Below are 19,655 nucleotides of genomic sequence, written 5' to 3'. Positions count from 1 at the left end.
TTACTCACGAAGTCCCATTTCGTCTTCGTCGTTTTGTCCGATGAGAAAACTTGCTCGCCTGCTTACAAGAGAACACCAGACGTAATAATGAGGTTGAGGGGTGGGTGAACATGTAGCACATATATGGACGTGTAGCTACGCCAGCGCAATGTAGCAGCCCTGCGAATCAACGTGCCTATATGGCGGCCATGTTGGAAAGGTCGAAGTTCCCATAGAAGGGAATTCACGGACACTGAAATGAAGTCGTAACTTGCTTATTCCTCAACCGATTTTCATGAGGATTACTGTTTTGTCAACGCCGAATGGTATGCTATCAATAAACAACACCTGAAATATATATATATATATATAATATATTTTTACAAGTGAAAGGGACTCCAATTTCCCTTGTCGTTTTACACAACCACACGCAGCACAATGTACCGGCAACCCTAGGACTTTTGGGTTTTCTTGCCGTCCACACACACATGGAACGCGCTGTCGACTATGAACTTCCTCCATGCGTTGTCACCGGGCTCAAAATGGGCGTGTCGCTTATGAGAAATGTGGTCTGATTGGTCAAAAAGACAGACGGCATCTCATTGGCTCAGAACTACTGTCAATTAACGATTACATTTCGTTTTACGTGAAACCAAAGTGTTGACAAAAAGGAGAGGAGGCGGGGGTGCAAAGAGGCGAGCTGGGCGGTCCCAGTTCCACACACGTTCGAATACGTCCATCTTTTCAACAACTCGCGTTCAACGTGTCTGTCAAATGGTGTGCTCCTGACTGAAGTTTAACCAGTGGTGGTTTATCCAAAGTAGATTGTTGTTACAAGCGGCTTCTTGTCTTTTTAACAGGACCTAGTGGTCACGTCACGGGCTTGCGCATGCGTGCCTTCGGACGATCGCATGGCGACTATTTACACTCATCCATATTTAGCGTTGGATGTGAAAAAGGGTGCCATTTAAGCACATCAGGGACTCTCGCTATTGTTTCGTCACAAAGCTGTTGTTTGTAGACCGACACAGGAAGCTCGATGTCTGTGGCAAACGCGAAGCTTAGCGTCCTGAAGCCGGTGAGATGCCTATTGCCATTATTCTTACCAACATTATTAGTACTACAGTTTTATTTTGTCCAATGTCGACCATAAGATATTATTAAGCGGCCAATGTCTGCTTGTAGCTGCACCGTACTAGACGTTGTCGCTATGTGAATCTTGTTATTATCCAATATGAAGTGGTCTAACCATCTCCACCTCAGGCGATCCCATATACAGGATCGATACCTGGAGGCCTGCACCCTGGAGAGATCATCATCATCCAGGGCACTGTACCCGCAAATGCTGACAGGTGAACTAAATAGGCTGATGCAGTTTACTAATCTTTATTGTGTGTGTATATATATATTATATATATATATATATATATATATATATATATATATATATATATATATATATATATATATATATATATAAAAAAAAAACCCCGCCATATTCAGTAACGAGAAAACTAATGCGTTACTTTCCTCAGGAAAGTAATTAGACGACAGTTACTTCTTCCAACCAACAGTAGCTACTTTTGCATCATCAATGTCTCTCACGAAGTACTACTTTGTAGCTGGTGATTCGAACAAAGAGCAGCCCAGTTGTGCAGGAGCATTTAACCGAGACCGTTCTTATTTTATAACTAATGAAAGAAAGCAATTGTGTATTACACAATGCACAGTGACGATACAGTACCATAAAAGTGCAAAGAAATGTACGATTTCACTGTTGCCACAATATTGCGTGCACGTTCTTCTTCGTTGGCTTACGCCACTTCTTCGCTGCTGGAGGACTTAGGCACCGAAACTAGGAACCGAAATGTTTTAATTTGAACGGTTCCAGGAGAACCGGAACGTTAGTCCCAGTTCCAATTGGTTTTCTTTCTTTCTTTTTTTTTTCTTTTCCAATCCAAGGTCCATCCATCCATTTTCTACACCGCTTATCCTCACGAGGGTCCCGGGTATACTGGAGCTTATCCCAGTTAACTGCGGGCAGGAGGCGGGGTACACCCTAAACGGGTTGCCAGCCAGTCACATGGGACTAAGAGAAACCATTTAAAAACTTCCCACCATTAGTTTTGTGTTCAGAATTAACCAATCACATTCAAACTCATGTTAAATGGGAGTTAGAACACACCTGCCACCTTTTAAAGTTCCTCTGATTAACCCCAAATTAAGTTGTAATACTCTGGTAGGCCTTTCCCTGACATTTGTTTGTTGTGTCGAAGAAGCTTGAAGTGCTAATACTGACTATTATTTTTAACTGTTCATAATTCCCTCGATCTTAACTAAGGCCCTAGTTCCAGCCACAGCATGGAGCTGGCTTCACCATGCTTCACTGTAGGTTTGGTGTTCTTTAGGTGATGATGTGTTTGTGACAAACATAACTTTTGGAATTATGGCCAAAAAGTTCCCTGGTTTCATCGGGCCATCACATGTCTTTTGTCTTACTAAGATAAGGTTTCCAGTAGGCTTTCTAGATGTTTTATGTTTCTAGATGTGTAATGCCATGGCGTGCATGTGTCTTTTGAGGTTTCAGATTGACCTTTCCTGCGGTGGTAGTACCAGGCCGCCATCTGACGTGGCCTTGCACTTCAGCCCTCGCTTCAAGGGCTCGCCCTGCGTGCGATGTAACTCCCTGTTGCAGGAGAGCTGGGGCCAAGAGGAGACGCTGCAGCAGCTGCCCTATAAACGCGGGGCCGCGTTTGAGACCATCATCCTGGTGCACCAGGACGCCTTCAAGGTCAGAGATGCTAGAGAAACAAGGGCAGTTTGAACCTCTTGTGTTTTTAACAGATGCCAAGTATGGAGTGGGACCTTTGAATTTAAATAGGACAATTCATATTTTGGAAAATATACCTCCGAGTCACCAAAGCAGAACAGAATTCAAACCGCCATCATAAATGGTGTGACGCAAGACATGGGTTCAGCAAATCGTGCTAGATAACACTTCAGAGCTTCCAAACTGGAGCTTATCTCAACTGACTGGGCGAGAGGCGGGGTATACCCTGGACTGGTCGTCAGCCAGTCACAGGGCACATATACACAAACTACCATTCACACATGTTCACATATGGGCAATTTACAGACTTCAATGAACCTAATTTGCTGCTCTTTTCTAATCTTTGATAGCATTTTCTTTCTTTTTTTTTTTTTTTTTTACCAACAGGTGGCAGTAAATGGAACTCACCTCCTGGAATACAAACATAGAGTCCCACTAAACAGGATCAACACATTTTCTGTGTCTGGGAAGGTCCAAGTGCAGGCTATAGGCTACATCCCAAACTCTGTCAGTCGTAAATTGTCCTTAAATCCCTTCAATTTGCCTTCATTGTGACTAAAGTTGCTCTTTCTCCCTCTTAGGCAATATACTCGGAGTCTGGTGACTTGGTGAGTCTCTCCCCTTGCACCACAGTCATATAAAACTTCTCTAAGTTTTGCTCACATTTGCTAATGAAAGTTTAAGGTCAGAGTTGAAAAAAGGCTGTACAGGACCCGTTTAAAGGGTGGCACTATGCCAGTCAAAACACAGGAAAGTTACTCATCGTACAAATGATTGTAACGCTCTGAAGCAGTGGTTCTCGAACTTGACATCAAGTACCACCTAAAAAAATACTTAGCCTCCCAAGTACCACCCTCATGACCAACATAAAAATACTGTATCATAGAAGGCCTAAGTATTTTGCAAAAAACGAGACAGAGGCCTCAATCCTAAAAAGTATATTGAGTATTATTTTAGCCACTGTAATCTAATGTAGTTTGAAGATCAACTCTGCGCTTAAATATAGTAAATTAAAAAACTACTTAATGATTCTGCAACCCCAATTTCAATGACGTTGGGACGTTGTGGTAAACATAAATAAAAACGGAATACAATGATTTGCAAATCATGTTCAACCTATATTTAATTGAATACACAACAAAGACAAGATATTTAATGTTCAAACTGATAAACTTGATTGTTTATAGCAAATAATCATTAATTTAGAATTTTATGGCTGCAACACGTTCCAAAAAACCTGGGACAGGGTCATGTTTACCACTGTGTTACATCACCTTCAATAAACCTTTGGGAACTGAGGACACTAATTGTTAAAGCTTTGTCGGTGGAATTCTTTCCCATTCTTGCTTGATGTACAGCTTCAGCTGTTCAACAGTCCGGGGTTTCTGTTGTCATATTTTATGCTTCATAATGCGCCACACATTTTTCAATGGGAGACAGGTCTTTACTACGAAGTCACGCTGTGGTAACAGCAGAATGTGGTTTGGCATTGTCTTGCTGAAATAAGCAGGGACGTCCATGAAAAAGACCTCGCTTGGATAGCAGCATATGTTTCTCCAAAACCTGTATGTACCTTCCAGCATTAATGGTGCCTTCACAGATTTGTAAGTTACCCATGCCATTGGCACAAACACAGCCCCATACCATCACAGATGCTGGCTTTTGAACTTTGCGCCGATAACAGTCCGGATTGTTCTTTTCCTCTTTGGCCCGAAGGACACGACGTCCACAATTTCCAAAAACAATTTGAAATGTGGACTCGTCGGACCACAGAACACTTTTCCACTTTGCAACAGTCCATCTTAGATGAGCTCGGCTCCAGATAACCCGGCGGCGTTTCTGGGTGTTGATAAGATGGCTTTTGCTTTGCATCGTAGAGTTTCAAGTTGCACTTACGGATGTAGCGCCGAACTGTATTTACTGACATTGGTTTTCTGAAGGCGGCACGGTGGCCGACTGGTTAGAGCGTCAGCCTCACAGTTCTGAGGACCCGGGTTCAATCCCCGGCCCCGCCTGTGTGGAGTTTGCATGTTCTCCCCGTGCCTGCGTGGGTTTTCTCCGGGCACTCCGGTTTCTTCCCACATCCCAAAAACATGCATTCATTGGAGACTCTAAATTGCCCGTAGGCATGACTGTGAGTGCGAATGGTTGTTTGTTTCCATGTGCCCTGCGATTGGCTGGCAACCAGTTCAGGGTGTACCCCGCCTCCTGCCCGATGACAGCTGGGATAGGCTCCAGCACGCCCGCGACCCTAGTGAGGAGAAGCGGCTCAGAAAATGGATGGATGGTTTTCTGAAGTGTTCCTGACCCCATGTGGTGATATCCTTTACACATTGATGTCGGTTTTTGATGCATTGCCGTTTGAGGGATGGAAGGTCACGGGCATTCAATGTTGGTTTTCGGCCTTGCCGCTTACATGCAGTGATTTCTCCAGATTCTCTGAAGCTTTTGATGATATTATGGACCGTAGATGATGAAATCCCTAAATTCCTTGCAATTGTACGTTGAGGAACATTGTCCTTAAACTGTTCGACTATTTTCCCACGTACTTGTTCACAGAGAGGTGAACCTCGCCCCATCTTTGCTTGTGAATGACTGAGCAATTCAGGGAAGCTCCTTTTATACCCAATCATGGCACCCACCTGTTCCCCATTAGCCTGTTCACCTGTGGGATGTTCCAAACAGGTGTTTGATGAGCATTCCTTAACTTTTTCAGTCTTTTTTGCCACCTGTTTCAGCTTTTTTGGAACATGTTGCAGGCATAAAATTCTAAGTTAAAGATTATTTGCTAAAAACAATAAAGTTGATCATCTTGAACATTAAATATCTCATCTTTGTAGTGTATTCAATTAATATAGGTTGAACATGATTTGCAAATCATTGTATTGTTTTTATTTATGTTTAACACAACGTCCCAACTACAGTGGAATTGGGGTTGTATTAAAATGTATTTACATAAGTAAAAAAAAAAAAAAAAGTACCTAAAAATGTTTTTGTTCAGTTTGAAAAGGTTAATGCAACTGTATTGCACTTAAAGGTTAAATACAACTGGACCATACTTAACGTGTTTATTGTATTGTATTTGAATAAAAGATGAATCCATTGTAATATTATGCAGTTTCAACATGTAATTCACAGTTTCTTTGTGTACCACCCTTTGAGAATCACTGCTCCAGAATTACTAGTTTTCAGCTTCATTCTGTTCTACTGCATGCTGCTCTCAAGTAAGCATCCACTCAGTTTGGAGCTGGTAATGCTGTAAAAATCCTGTGATACATGAACAAAAAGCACTGGGATACATTAATGATTGTAAGTCTCAATGGAGACTTCATTCTTCAGCTTACCTACTTCCAACGTTGACTAGTGTTCTTGATGGACAAAACAAAAACGTGTTCCCACGTGTTTCTTTTTTTCTCATCCATCGTCATTTCCTAATGGCCAAATTTCCCCAATACTTTTGTCCATGTATTGCAAGATTATCAAGACTCTTGTGAGATAATGTGTTGTCCTACTGCCCTTAGAGCCTCCCTTACAAAGGCAGTATCCTAAAAGGCCTTAGCCCTGGGCAACACATCACCATCAAAGGACAGATCAGCATGTATCCTCACAGGTAACCACTGTATGATACCGCTCTTTGGCAGAGAACGCAAACTGCTGGCCAGTTAAGTAAACGTTCGCGTCAAACATCTCGCAGTGTTACAGTGAACCTCTGCAACAGCAGGACGGACAGCATTGCTCTTCACTTGAACCCTCGCATGAAATCCAGCACGTTCGTTAGGAACTCGTACCTGAATGAATCTTGGGGTCAGGAGGAGCGGGAGTTAGTCATTTTTCCTTTTTCTCCTGGAGAGTATTTTGAGGTAAACTATGCCTGTTTGTTTGTTTAATAACACAGGGCTTGCAGTTGAGGAGTGCGTCTTTTGTTGTTTGTCAGATTCTCCTCCTCTGCCAGGCACATCAGTTCAAGCTGGCGGTGAACGGCTTGCACTTGTTTGAGTTCAAACATCGGGTGCAGGACCTGAGCACCATCGACCAGCTGGAGATAATGGGCGACCTGGAGCTCATGGACGTCAAACTGTGGTGATCCAGACAGTTGCTTTTTCCTTGGGTTTTGTCTTACACAAAACTTCAATTTCTCATTTGTTTTACAGTTTGTGCTGATAACTTCATTCTTTTGTTTCACTATTGACATTGGTTAGCTTCTTTTTGCATTTGTCACAAGAATGTTAAAAAAAATATATGAGGTACATCTGTGACACCAACTAACTTTGCATTACACATAAGTACTGTATATAAAGTGTTTTGTTTTTACATGACATGAGTTACGAATGTTCAAGCATTGCCTGTACATTTAATAAATGCTTTCTGATGGAGACACAGAAGACATGGAGACACTAAAAATTTAAGGTGATGGCCCTGATTCTTAAAGACAAGGAAAGAAACCCATGTATAATTTGTTTTTAAAGATTTGATCCACTGTGTTTTTGTGTAGGAGTATAGCTGATGGAATTTGTGACCCTAAATCTGTGCTCAGTGTCTTGACAAAATAAAAACATCTGCAGCTGAAAACAATGCCTTTATGCTACTCGCTTTCTTTAGTATGGTAGCGTATTGCTGCCACATTGGAGGGGGTGGGGGGTATTGTAGATCCCTCCGTACTTAAGCATGTACTGCAGCATCATTGGAAAGACTGATATCACTGCAAGATAATGACAGCTCTTTATTCAGCACCAATACTCTTCAGTCACTCAGACAAGTGAGCCTTTACAGGGTTAAGGTCCAACCCTTTTCAGGGATAATGCTGAGTTTAATTGACAATGTCCAAGGGGTATTCATTTAACAGTATGTTCATCTTTTGTAGTTTGCAGTGGTGTAGAACAATCATACTGAGGGGCTATATTACTTAGAAGAACAAGGGGGAGCAAATGTTCTTCACACTACACTTTGAAACACTATCACCTTTGTGCAAAATAGTGACTAATTCTGACTTAGCTTATGTTCACTGCTGCAAAGAGCACCTGTATGTAATAGGATGTCTATGCAGTTTCAAACCTAAAATTATCAACTTATAGACTACTTTGTGGACTCATGGACATGGTGATTTTTTTCTTTTGTAAAATGTTTATGGAACCTTTTTCTAAATAAACACTGTGAGGTCAAGTTTGGTCAAACTGCACCTCTCTCATTCAGCCATAAGGTGACAGACAAGTTCTACAAACTGACTAAAGACAACTGGTTCAATTGGAGAAAATGGATGTTCATACCAATTATAATATGTAATATGATTGGCAACAGACAGTATCAACCTTTAAGTGTCTCAACGTTTAGAGGATGTCAACTAGATGAAAAGGAGAAAGTCCTCCATAACGTCTAAACATCATCACAGTGGCTGGTTGACCGACTGGTTGGCCACAAGGTACTGCTTTAACTAGGTTGTTCTAACTGCACAAGTCAGAAAACGCAACATACAATTTGGCATCTGATAAAAAGTAGGTGATTTATTTATATCCACAGGAAATATAATTTCAATAACCTTGGTACAATACAACTGTCATTTCCCCCCCAACATGAAAAAGTAGGATGATATGCAATAGGGTGACATCAACCATTGTAACTGCTGAGCGTGTACATGGAAAAAAAGGCAGAAACAATACTGTCCAATCAGCCACAGGCAAATAGGCATTAGTCTGTCTTATGGGGAAAACAATAAAAACAAGAGACTGACAAAAATTTAGATTTTTGACAAAACATGTCAAGAACCGTCAAAAGAATTGATACACAGTGTAGTGAAAAAGTACTGACCCAGTTCGGCAATTCTGTTATTTTTGCATAGTTTTCCCACTTTAAGATGATGTTTAAGATGATCAAACAAATCTACCCATCATAAATATAACCTTAGTGAACTTAAAATGCTGTTTTTAAATTGTGATTTTATTTATTAAGGGAAAAAAAGTTTCAAAGTTACCTGGCCCTGTGTGAAAAAGTAATTACCCATCAATCCATCTAGCCTCAATACCACTTATCCTGTTCAGGGTCACGGGGTGCTGGAGCCTATCCCAGCTGACTTTGGGCGAAAGGCAGACTACACCCTGAACTGGTTGCCAGTCAGTCGCAGGGCACATGTAGACACGGACAACCATTCACACTCACATTCACACCGTCACTGAGTGGGAACTGAACCGACTCTGTCTGCACCAAAGTCATGCGAATGTAACCACTACACCATCAGTGACCAAAGTAATTAACCCCCTTGTTAAATCATTATTTAATTGTGGCTCATCACAATTTTTGGTTAATTTTCACTGATCTCACCCAAGCCTGATTACCTCCAGAGCTGTTCAATTTAAATATCACTTAAACAGAATAGGTCCCGACAAAATCAAGTCGGACGACAGATCTAAAATAGCTGCAAAAAATGACACGAGCCAAAGAAATTCCATAACAGTTGAAAACCCTCAATTTGGCTGAATTCAAACAATTCCACAAGGAAGAGTGGACCAAAATATCACGACAGAAATGTGAAAGACTCATTGGCAGTTATAGAAAACGCTTACTTTCCGTTGTTTCTGCTGAGGGTGGCCCAACCAGTTATTAGGTTTAGGGGGCCATTACTGTTTCTCACAGGGCTAGATAACTTTGAATATTTTTTTGCCTTAATAAATGAAATTTAAAAACAGCAATTTAAGTTCACTTAGGTTATATTTGTCTGATATTTACATTTGTGTGATGATCTTCAACATTAAAGTGGGGAAACTATGCAAAAATCTAAGAATTGGAGGAGGACACCAATACTATTTCATGGCACTGTATTCTTTGGTTGAAATGTCTGAGACTAACAGACACACACCACTTCGGAAAATAAACCCTTGTGCACATTTAGAGGTGGAGAGATTTCCCCATTTCGTTCAAAAGGAGCGAGAGAAGTGTGTCAGCACTGCAGACAGGTTTGGCAAGATGTTGGCTGAGGACACTTGCTCTCACTTGGTTGGGTTGTGTTCAGGTTCCTTATCAGCAGCCGAGTTCCTACCATGGCAATGATGGAAACCTAAAACCCAAGGTGAGTGCTCGCTTGTCAGAAAGTGGCACATTTTCGGGGCTGGGTGCACGTGTTCAATTTGAGTGTCTTTGTATCAGACAGAGCTTAGCTTGACCAGCCCTCTGACAGAGTCCTCATGCAGCGAGTCCTGGCTGGCTGGATTGTAGAAGCCGGCCTGTACGGTGTGGCTGTGGCCCAGAGGGCTGTTGCAAGGAAGCATACCTGGGGGTGAGGGCAGGTCCTCTGGGGTGAGAAAGTGGTGGTGTGCAACCTGGTCCTGGAGGGGGCGACTGTGGTTGTGCGAGTGGCCGTGCGCATGAATGGGCAGCATGTTGGTGGATTCCTGGCAGCTAAGGCTAGACGTGGAGGTCGGAGGCGTGGGCTGCCCGAGGGGGAGTGAAGCGCAAGGACCGCCCAGCCCGTGTGAGGTGCGGCCAGGGAGGGATCCTCCGTTTTCCGACGAGGCCGTCATGATGACTGGGTCGCTGCTCTGTTGCTGGAGGAGAGGCGTGGCAGCGGCCTGCAAAACGAATTTAGTGCTCTGAATGCACTGGTCTTGATCACACTGAACGCAGACAACAGAAGTTCGAGGAGGAGCGGGCAAAGGAGAAAACAGGAACATGGAGTTGATGGAGGATAAGGGACAAGCAGGAGGGAATAAATGAGTGCAGAGGGGAGAAAAAGGGAAAGAACAAGGCTTTAGTACCCTCATTAGAAAGCTGGGCCCACAAAGAACATGTACACTAGGAAAAAGCTCAAGTGGCTAAAGTTGAAAAATCAGTTGCTGCCTATTGCTCTGCTGTACACCGCTAAGAGTGGAGCATGGAAAACCAGTTTAGGGCATGACTCATACCACATTAGCGGTGACTAGGGTTATTGTGAAGAGGTGGGAAAATTCCAGTAAATAATAATATTTCAAGTCGGAAACTTTCTACGGAATTAATCAGAATTTATTGGAATAAATTGGGAATAGGGGGTAATTTAATAGAAAGGTATATTCAAGCATAAATATAAACATTGCTTTGTCATAAGCAGACATCTGTGCAAAATAGATTCCTAGCAATAGCATTAGGCACACGTTATACACACTCACTCACTTTGTATCTCTCTCACACACACACACACACACACTGGCGATTAAGAAATATGATAAATGGTGTCGGTATCTACCAGGGGAAGCACGTCCACTTCTCTGGTAAGTGTTGCATGAAAGAAGCGAATTCACATTCAGTCTGTACACTACTCATGCGGTGAAACTCTTGCGACTAACACGAGGCAAAAGTTCGTCTCACGTCCGGTGTGAACTTGGCATAAAGCTAGTTTGTAACTCAACATTTGGCTCGCGACAACCCCCCACCCTCCCCACTCAAAAAAACAAACAAAACAATAAATCCCAAAAATTTAATTCCCAGAATTGTACAACCCTAGCAGTGACACCAATGAGCCAAGTAGCAGGAAGCAACTATGAAGTCTAGCTCCAGATGGAAGAGGTGTCAGACAAAAAAAAAAAGAAAATATGTCACCAGTCTGTCTCAGTCTCATTGACCTAAAAGATGAGATCGCAGATGTTTAACTAAGAAAGGCATTGTCGCGTTTGTCGGTGGCCGACTGGTCTGCCCCACAGTTCTGAGGTCCCGGGTTCAAATCCGGCTTTGCCGGTGTGAAGTTTGCATGTTCTCCCCGTGCCTGTGCGTGTTTTCTCCAGGATACTTTGGTTTCCTCCCACGTACCAAAAACATGCGTGGTAGGTTGATTGAAGACTCTAAATTGTCTGTAGGTGTGAATGTGAGTGCGAATGGTTGTTTGTCTATATGTTCCCTGTGATTGGCTGGCGACCAGTTCAGAGTGTACCCCACCTCTGGCCCGAAGTCAGCTGAGATAGGCGCCAGCACACCCGCAACCTTCTTGAGGATAAGCAGTTCAGAAAATGGTGGATGGATGGGCATTGTCGTAGACACTCCACCTACACATTTCACATTGTCCAGTTTGTTGTAACTTTTGTTTTGGCTACACTGACTCAACACTACCAGCTTAAACTTAAAAATGCCTCACTCACCCTTGTAAAGGCCTATTGTGATACATGATTAATTCTGAAAGCAGCCTTTTAGAAATAACCAATGATTCAGTTAAAATGTCATTCACAAGTCGCAGCATATTATTCTTATTTGGGTGTTTCATTGGGCAAAACATTCATTCATTCATCTACCGTACCGCTTATCCTCACTTGGGTCGCGGGCGTGCTGGAGCCTATCCCAGCTGACTCTCGGCGGGGTACACCCTGAACTGGTCGCCAGCCAATCGCAGGGAACATATAAAACAACCATTTGCACTAACATTCACACCTGAGGGCAATTTAGAGTTTTCAATTAACCTACCATGCAGGTTTTTGGGATGTGGGAGGAAACTGGAGTACCCGGTGAAAACCCACATAGGCACGGGGAGAACATGCAAACTACACACAGGGGAGGCTGGTTTTGAACCCGGGTCCTCAGAACTGTGAGGAAGACGTGCTAAACAGCCACCACCATGGCGCCTCCTGAAATACAGATTTACAAACAGAAGTAAATTTTGCATTTATAAAACGCCACAATTGATCAAAAACAGAAAACAATCAATGTATAGTAGTCATGCAGTCTTCAGAAAGTCATTCACTGCAAAAGGTTTTCATTTAAGTAGCCCCTTGCCCGAAGTCGGCTGAGATAAGCTTCGTCCCTCGCGACCCTCGTGAAGGATAAGTGGTATAGAAGATGGATGAATGGATTTTAGTTTTTTTAATATAAGACATGATATTTTAATATAATTTGGTTGAATCTTATTCTGTGCTTTACGACTGATATACTACAAAAATATTTACTTGGTTTGAACCACTGCTGCACTAGACACATAGCCATATAAAAAGGTATCATGTTGTTATACAGTGGACCCCCGCGTAGTCGCGATTCACCACCCGTAGATTCACCTATTCACAGATGTTTTTTTTCTATTTTTTTAATTATCTTTTTTGGGGGGTGGGGGGAGAACCAAACCTCATTTTTCATTGAAAACGTTTATTGGTGGTATGTCCCCGCTTGGTCAATAATTTTGGGGGGTTAAAAAAAAACTTTGTTTTTCTTTCAATGCATTTATAATGGCCATCAATTATTCGCAGATTTTTGCAATTCGTGGTCAGGCCCGGGCCCGATCTCCCACGAATAGCGGCCGTCCACTGTACTTGTATTAAAAAATTAAGACAATTTGGCAAGCTTTTTTTTTTCTTCTTTATGCATTGCTGAGGTATCGATTCAAGTGACTCAAATGCAGAAAACTGCATGTGCGCACGCACATGAAAATCCTGCCTTAGATGATCAGATAACTTGAAAACCCACAAAAACAACCCGCAGAGGAAATAAATTAAGTTTCATCGGAGTAACTCCACTTTATTATGAGTCTACACGTAAGTTGGTTAAAGTTTCCCTCTTTTTCAAGAAGTCAGTTGTCGGTGACCGAAAATGCATTTTATGTGCGAAGGAACGGACAGTATGCATTGAACGTGCTTTTAAAAATGTGTGTTGGTGTGGACCTCAATATGCATTTTATACCCAATATGTTCCTCGCTTACAATTGTGACAAAAGCTGCAGGTGAAGATCTTCTTACCATGTGGCTCTGTTGAGACTGCGTGGAACCATACACAGTAATGCTGTTGGTTGGCGGTGTCAGCTGTGGCGTGTCTAGCTGGATGAAGCCACGTCTGTCGATGAGACTATTGGGAGAAATGAGCAACGTATTACTGGTGGCCATTCACTCTTTGATATTAGTACAACAACATTGGTGCAAATGGACCTTGTGAGTCAGCATCAGTACAAGGGGAGGTGTGCCGTGTTGTTCACCCTTCATTGGACTGGGTCAAAACACTGCCAACGATGGCTTGCGCAAAAAAGCGTCTCCATTGAGGTGCAAAAGCAGTGGTTCTCAAACTGGGGTCCCACAGAAACTGAGCCGTAACTTCGGCGTCCACGAAATAACTGGCAAGAAATTATAATGTCGTATCATTTCTAGAAAGTTCATAACTACATACTGTACTGTATTCCAAATCCTTGACGTAGATTTGATCCAATTAAAAGCACTGATATGATTTTGACATATCCCATTCATGTCCCTGCACGCGCGCAGCATTTCTAGCTATTTGCGGCTTGGAAGCACATACCTCGGGTCAATGTCGATAAATCACTGCTTTTGCAACATATAAATGGGCACCATGTCTTTGTCAATGTTCAGTGCGAATGACTCAATGATTGCTTCCACCGGCTCCTTTCTTGTCATATGCAAAACAATGTGACAATGATTCGGTACGTTGTCTGTTTCTTAGTAGAAACTAAACTTGGCAGTCACTTTTTTGAAAAATAGTTTTACAGGGGTCAGAAAAGTGGCTATATAAAGCGACCACATCTGTAGGTTGCAAACACTGACTGCTTTTAAACTAGCTCCTCTCCGTTTGTAGCCATGTAGAAGCTCATAATATAATGACAGCCCATAATGTAATACATTTTCCCTTTTTAAAATGTAATAGGCCCATCACACAATAAATGGCCAATAAAATAATAAAAGTCCTGTACCTAAAACATAATAACTATTGGACAATAATGAAATGAAATTATAGGCTGTTTATTGAGTTATAGGTCTGGTAAAAAATAATAATAGATTATTTTGCAAATGTAATAACTGAACCCATGACATAATATTAAATGACGTTATGGGCCAATTACATTTTAAAAAGGGGAAATTTATTACGTTATAGGCCATTATTACGTTATGGGCTTTTACAAGCGGAGCCCATTATGTAATGCATTAATGGGTGCACATGGTAGTACATTCTTCAACCAAAAAGTTTGAGAACCCTTGGTTTAAAGGAAAGGATTGATCAGAGTGAGTGTGTGAGTTAAGGCCTCAGCAAAGAGACAAATGCAGCAGGTTCTCCCCCACAGACGTGTGCTTGGGGATGTGAAAGGAAGCGTTGCTTGCATAGTCTGGGGCTGAGTTCAAACATTCCTCTCTCGCTGGTGGTCCGAGCAGTGCAATACCTGCGGCCAGCCAGCATGCTGCCAGAAGGCAGCCACCTGCACCATGACGGTTCTCCTTTTCCAGCCACCACTAATTATTGTTGAGTCATGCCTTGTGAGGGCAAAGCAGAGAACTGCAAAGAATGTCATGAAGATCCCCTATACTTTCTTTGTTTTTACAAGAGGAGTATGCGTGCAGGAAAATACGTATTCAACAAGGCATGCATTTATGTTCTCAATTAGTGACTGTCTTTGTTACTGGATTAATGTGCATATTGACATCCCCCTGGGTATTTTATATTCAACGTGAGTACAGAAGATAAGAGGAGATAGCAGGTCTTGTATTTCTGTACAGGTGGGTAAGACATTTTTTTCCCCAACTTTAGACAATGATGGATGCTGTGAAAAGGCATTACGGTGACATTTGCAAATCACATGGAAACAAGAATGTAGCCATGGGAGTTGAGTCTAGTCTCTCTCTTTTGCTATTTTTTTTTCAAAGCACATGAATAGTGTTAGTGTGACATCGAATCACTCTTTCAATCTTTGAGCTGAGATTTGGCGAGGATCTGCTTGAAATACATTCAGCTCTTGCCGTCTTAGCGGCTATGCAGAAGCAAAAAGGCTGCAGGCGGCTCAAGCCAACGCAGCTCCTCAGTTTGAAAGAAATGAACATCCCCTTTCAGAGTGTGTAATGTTTTGTACTGCTACAATGTGCAGGCAATCATGTGAAAGTTATGATAAATGCTCAGTCACAGACATCATACCTCGGTGGCAGAGGTCCACACAGTGCTGCACAGCAATTGGTGACTATATTGCCATGGCTGTAAGGATTATAGTTGTCCTTCCCTCTTTTAGAAGACCACGAACCTTTTATCTGGAGGAGACATTAGTCACAGCTTTAGCTGGCTCAGAAATCATGTGTGTGGAGTGTCTCGACTTGCACTTGTGTCTCGCCTGACTCAAGCTTTGACAGGCAGATAAAAATACCTCATTAATAATACCGGTAATAATAATAATAATCATAATAATAATAATAGTAAGGCGGCACACAGTGCATCACAGTTCTGAGGACCGGGGTTCAAATCCAGCCTCCCCTGTGTAGAGTTTGCATGTTCTCCCAGTGCCTGCGTGGCTTTTCTCCGGGTACGCCGGTTTCCTTCCACATTCCCAAAACACGCATGTGAATAGATGACTTTAAATTGCCTGTATGTGTGAATGATTGTTTGTCTATATGTGCCCTGCGATTGGCTGGCGACCAGTTCAGGGTGTACCCCGCCTCATGTCTGGATTTAGCTGGGATCGGCTCCATCTTGCCCACAACTCGAGTGAGTATAAGCGGTACGACCAATGGATGGATGGATAATATTAATAATAATAATATAAGGCACTCCTTAATCACAGTACCAAATTAAGAAGGCAAGTTGTCATCAAATATGTGAATGCACAGTATGTTTCTAAATATGCAAAAGGCACTTACACACAAAAAGCACACTGCGCTTTCAGTTTAATCCATTAATTTAATATTTGTGGAAAAGCAATACTAATTATCACTGACAAAAACCCCTCTTCAAAGTATTCCAACTACATCCATATGTACATTGGACTAAGATAATAAATACAGTAGATGTATATTTTTCTTTTATATTTAACTGTAAGTACTGATTTGAAATTTACTGCATGTGCAAAGCACTCATATACGTGCAATGATGCATATCATATTCTGTACTTACGTCTTCGTTGGTGGTCTGGTTGGAGCTGATAAGGTACGTATGGAAGCCTGAAAGGCCAACGATAGACCACACAGAGAAGAAACACACCACCACCTCCAACACGGTGACACAGTGCAGTCAAGGAAGAACTCTTTCTATACTAGGTTAATGAACACCTTATGCACACAAAGAAACACAGAACGGACAGTGCAGCATGGACACACATGGGCAATTGCGCCAATAGCCAATAGCTAACAAGCTAACATATTGACCTATAGCCTTGAGACTTGTCCTTAACCAATAGATCTTTGTTATCACTTCAATTTACTAGGAATGTAGAACATGGTTCATTTGCTATGCTCCACATGAATCACTGAGATTATGAATACAGTGAATACCTTCTTGCTTTTATGCAACTGATTTACAATATCACTGAGTAAATCTTAGCGTAGTTCATTTTGTAATTCCTTTAATGAGATAAACAAAGAGGCTAACAAAAACACGGAGCACTTAAAACCCCGGCAGGCCTTTTTAGGCATACAGTGTCATGGGTGCGTGTTCCGGTTGTTGTCTTCCCCCTGTCTCGTACACACCTGCTCCTAAGAGCATCTTCACCACCTGTGCCTCGTTCACCCTAATTACCCCTTGCATTTAACCTCGTGTCTCATTATTTCTAGTCGGCAGTTCGTTGTACCTTGTTGTCGCGTTCCAGCATTCCTTGTTTCCACGTCACAGAGTCACAGTAGGACTAGACCCTGTTCTGATTATCGACCTCGCCTTTTTGCCTTACGTTTTTGGATACTGTTGCCTTTTTGGGATTGCCTGCCTGTGTACCGACCTCTGCCCTTATATTAAACCTTTCATTTTTGAAACTGTCCATTTGTTTTGGAGTCGTGCATTTTTTCCTATCCTCTGTTCCGTTCATGACATACAGTTGGGTGATCTACATATAAAATGACACACATTAGTCTGCAAAGATAAATATGTATAAATCAAGCTGTCGCTTTCTCTGCCCTCTTTCACATAGAGACCACCCCAAATGACTGTCCTCTTTTAAAGGACTTAACATCACTCATCTTGTGGAAAGGACTGTCATGATAATATTTGCTCCAGCACCAATGTTATTCAAGTGCTGCTGGACAGGCCGATCTCAGCTCAGCTTGTGACTCATTTCGCTGCCAGACAAACACCCACCCAGACATTGAGAGGATGTTGACCCAGAAGTACCAACGATTAGTAAGTGGAGCCAACCATCAAGGATCCACGGCACCGAACCGAGGCAGGTGTAAACCAGCCCAGGTTCTACCTTTGGTCACGGTATGGCGATGGATCCTGGTTAAAGCAAGCCATTTTAAACTTTAAAATTTCTGGCGGAAGAAGTGGCAGCCAAATGTACCACTGTACGCTCCTTCCTGTAATTTCAGTATTTTTCTGAAGTCCTATTTACTGTAGTTACCAGTTTAGTTTTTATATCAATCGTAGCATGTAGTAGGTCAATGCTTGTTAAATATTTATACTCCGCCTGTGTGGGTCATCGACAGTACATAAGCTGACATATCAAGAAGAATGAGGTGGTCTCAATGGTCCATCTGATCACTTATGTCACAATAGATAATCACTATCTATTGTGACATGTTTTGATCTGCAAGGTTTCCAGTACAGTGGATCCCCTGCATACTCACGGTTCGGCACCCATGGATTCACCTATTCTCAGATTCCCCCCCCCCCAATTTTTTTCCAGATTGTTTTAATTTTTTCAGTGGAACACACCCAGAAAACACTTACATAAGTCTTCCCCCAATGCAATTATAATTGCCGTCAATTCCACTAATTACGGTTCGGCCCGGTCCCCATCACCCGCGAATAGCGGGGATCCACTATATTAGTGGTTGGGATGTCAAAAGAAAAAAAAATTACATGCAAAATAACTTACTACATGGAAGTAATATTGTCTTAAAGGCTTAAATAATACAGTATAAAGACGCTAAATATGAAATAATCATTTACATTTATCGTATTCTATCATGAATATGCAGGCCCAGTACCAGTTCTGCCAGGACCACCACAAGTTGGGTCATCACTCCAAAAGGCTTAATGTTGGACCCTGTAGAAGCATGAAATAAGTTTCCCACAGCTGAATCATAAAAGATAGAAATACGTCTCTATGGTTAAGTGCCCCATCAGATAGGGTTTTCAGTGTAGGGGTAACATGTAACAGTGCATGCCTAAAGCCCCATGTTGTAGACAGGCTTATTTTCCTTGCCAATAAACGCTCACTAAAACAAAGCAACCTTCCTGGCATGTACCTGGAGTGCTATATACTGCATGCAGGATTTTGTTTACATTTTCAGGGGAAAATGTTGATTTTGTTTCAAAGCAGGACCTTTTAATCACTTCACATTTGGAACAGTTTTGTTGTTACATATTAATCCTAAAGGGAATATTTGTCAGTTCAGTGTTGTTAAATTGTCAAATGTTGAAAATATTTTAAATGTATTTTTTGTATACATTAAGATAGTGTTCATGGGGCCACTTTATCTGAGTTTTTAATAATGTCTGTCATTTGATTTTTCTTCTTATTGAAAAGAAAAAAGAAATAAATGAAAATCAGAAATTTAACTTTTGTGAATAAATCAGAGATGCTATTTTAAGGCCATATTGCCCAGCCCTAGTGGAGGGGGAAGTGTGAGGCTACAATAAGAGATAGTGAGTGTGGAGGGATTTAATAACTTAGGGTCAACAGTCCAGCGCAATGGTGAGTGTTGTTAAGTAGGTGCATAAACGTATCCAAGCAGGTTGGAACGGTGGAGGAAAAGTGTCAGGTGTGTTATGTGATAGGAGAGTCTCTACGAGAATGAAGGGAAAGGTTTATAAGACAGTAGTACTGAAGAGACTACAGGAGGCAGAGCTGGAGGTGGTGAAGATGGTGTTGAAGTTCTCTTTAGGAGTGACCAAGTTGCATAGGATTAGAAATAAGATCATAAGAGGGACAAGCCAAGGTTGGATGTTGTGGAGAAACAGTTAGAGAGACCAGACTTAGATGGTTTCTACAATTTCAGAG

General features: G+C 41.9%; 2 protein-coding genes across 4 annotated transcripts in view; one reads left to right on the top strand and one right to left on the bottom strand.

Moving 5' to 3' along the window:
• The first annotated feature begins 660 nt into the window (after positions 1-660).
• On the top strand, positions 661-7,366 carry lgals8a (galectin 8a). Of its 2 annotated transcripts, none has more exons than XM_061696979.1 (8): positions 661-1,057; positions 1,243-1,331; positions 2,560-2,770; positions 3,197-3,316; positions 3,391-3,417; positions 6,331-6,419; positions 6,504-6,669; positions 6,762-7,366. In XM_061696979.1, the coding sequence occupies exons 1-8, from the start codon at positions 1,019-1,021 to the stop codon at positions 6,891-6,893; spliced, it is 873 nt and encodes a 290-aa protein (XP_061552963.1). In that variant the 5' UTR covers positions 661-1,018; the 3' UTR covers positions 6,894-7,366. The 2 variants fall into 2 exon arrangements, with proteins under 2 accessions (XP_061552963.1, XP_061552962.1); XM_061696978.1 differs by having other exon boundaries at positions 6,744-7,366.
• A 921-nt stretch (positions 7,367-8,287) lies between these two features.
• zdhhc14 (zinc finger DHHC-type palmitoyltransferase 14) overlaps positions 8,288-19,655 on the bottom strand; it is a 51,297-nt gene continuing 39,929 nt past the window's right edge. Inside the window, exons 7-10 of one of the 2 annotated variants that reach the window (XM_061695708.1) lie at positions 16,616-16,718; positions 15,650-15,759; positions 13,480-13,585; positions 8,288-10,410 (exon numbers count right to left, since the gene is read on the bottom strand). In XM_061695708.1, coding sequence (XP_061551692.1) covers positions 9,940-10,410; positions 13,480-13,585; positions 15,650-15,759; positions 16,616-16,718 — 790 coding nt within the window. In that variant the 3' untranslated portion in view covers positions 8,288-9,939. The remainder of the gene's footprint in view (positions 10,411-13,479; positions 13,586-15,649; positions 15,760-16,615; positions 16,719-19,655) is intronic. The other variant, XM_061695709.1, reaches the window with a different exon arrangement.

This window comes from Phycodurus eques, chromosome 14 (genome assembly GCF_024500275.1).
Source record: "Phycodurus eques isolate BA_2022a chromosome 14, UOR_Pequ_1.1, whole genome shotgun sequence".
Taxonomy (NCBI): domain Eukaryota; kingdom Metazoa; phylum Chordata; class Actinopteri; order Syngnathiformes; family Syngnathidae; genus Phycodurus; species Phycodurus eques.
This window is presented reverse-complemented; position numbering and strand designations above follow the sequence as displayed.

Excerpts from the sequence above, each read along its gene's own strand:
- lgals8a (XM_061696978.1), top strand. The coding sequence starts at position 1,019 with ATGTCTGTGGCAAACGCGAAGCTTAGCGTCCTGAAGCCG. Across the intron at positions 3,317-3,390 it reads TAGGCTACATCCCAAACTCT|GCAATATACTCGGAGTCTGG; the intron begins GTCAGTCGTAAA and ends TCTCCCTCTTAG. Across the intron at positions 6,670-6,743 it reads CTCCTGGAGAGTATTTTGAG|ATTCTCCTCCTCTGCCAGGC; the intron begins GTAAACTATGCC and ends GTTGTTTGTCAG.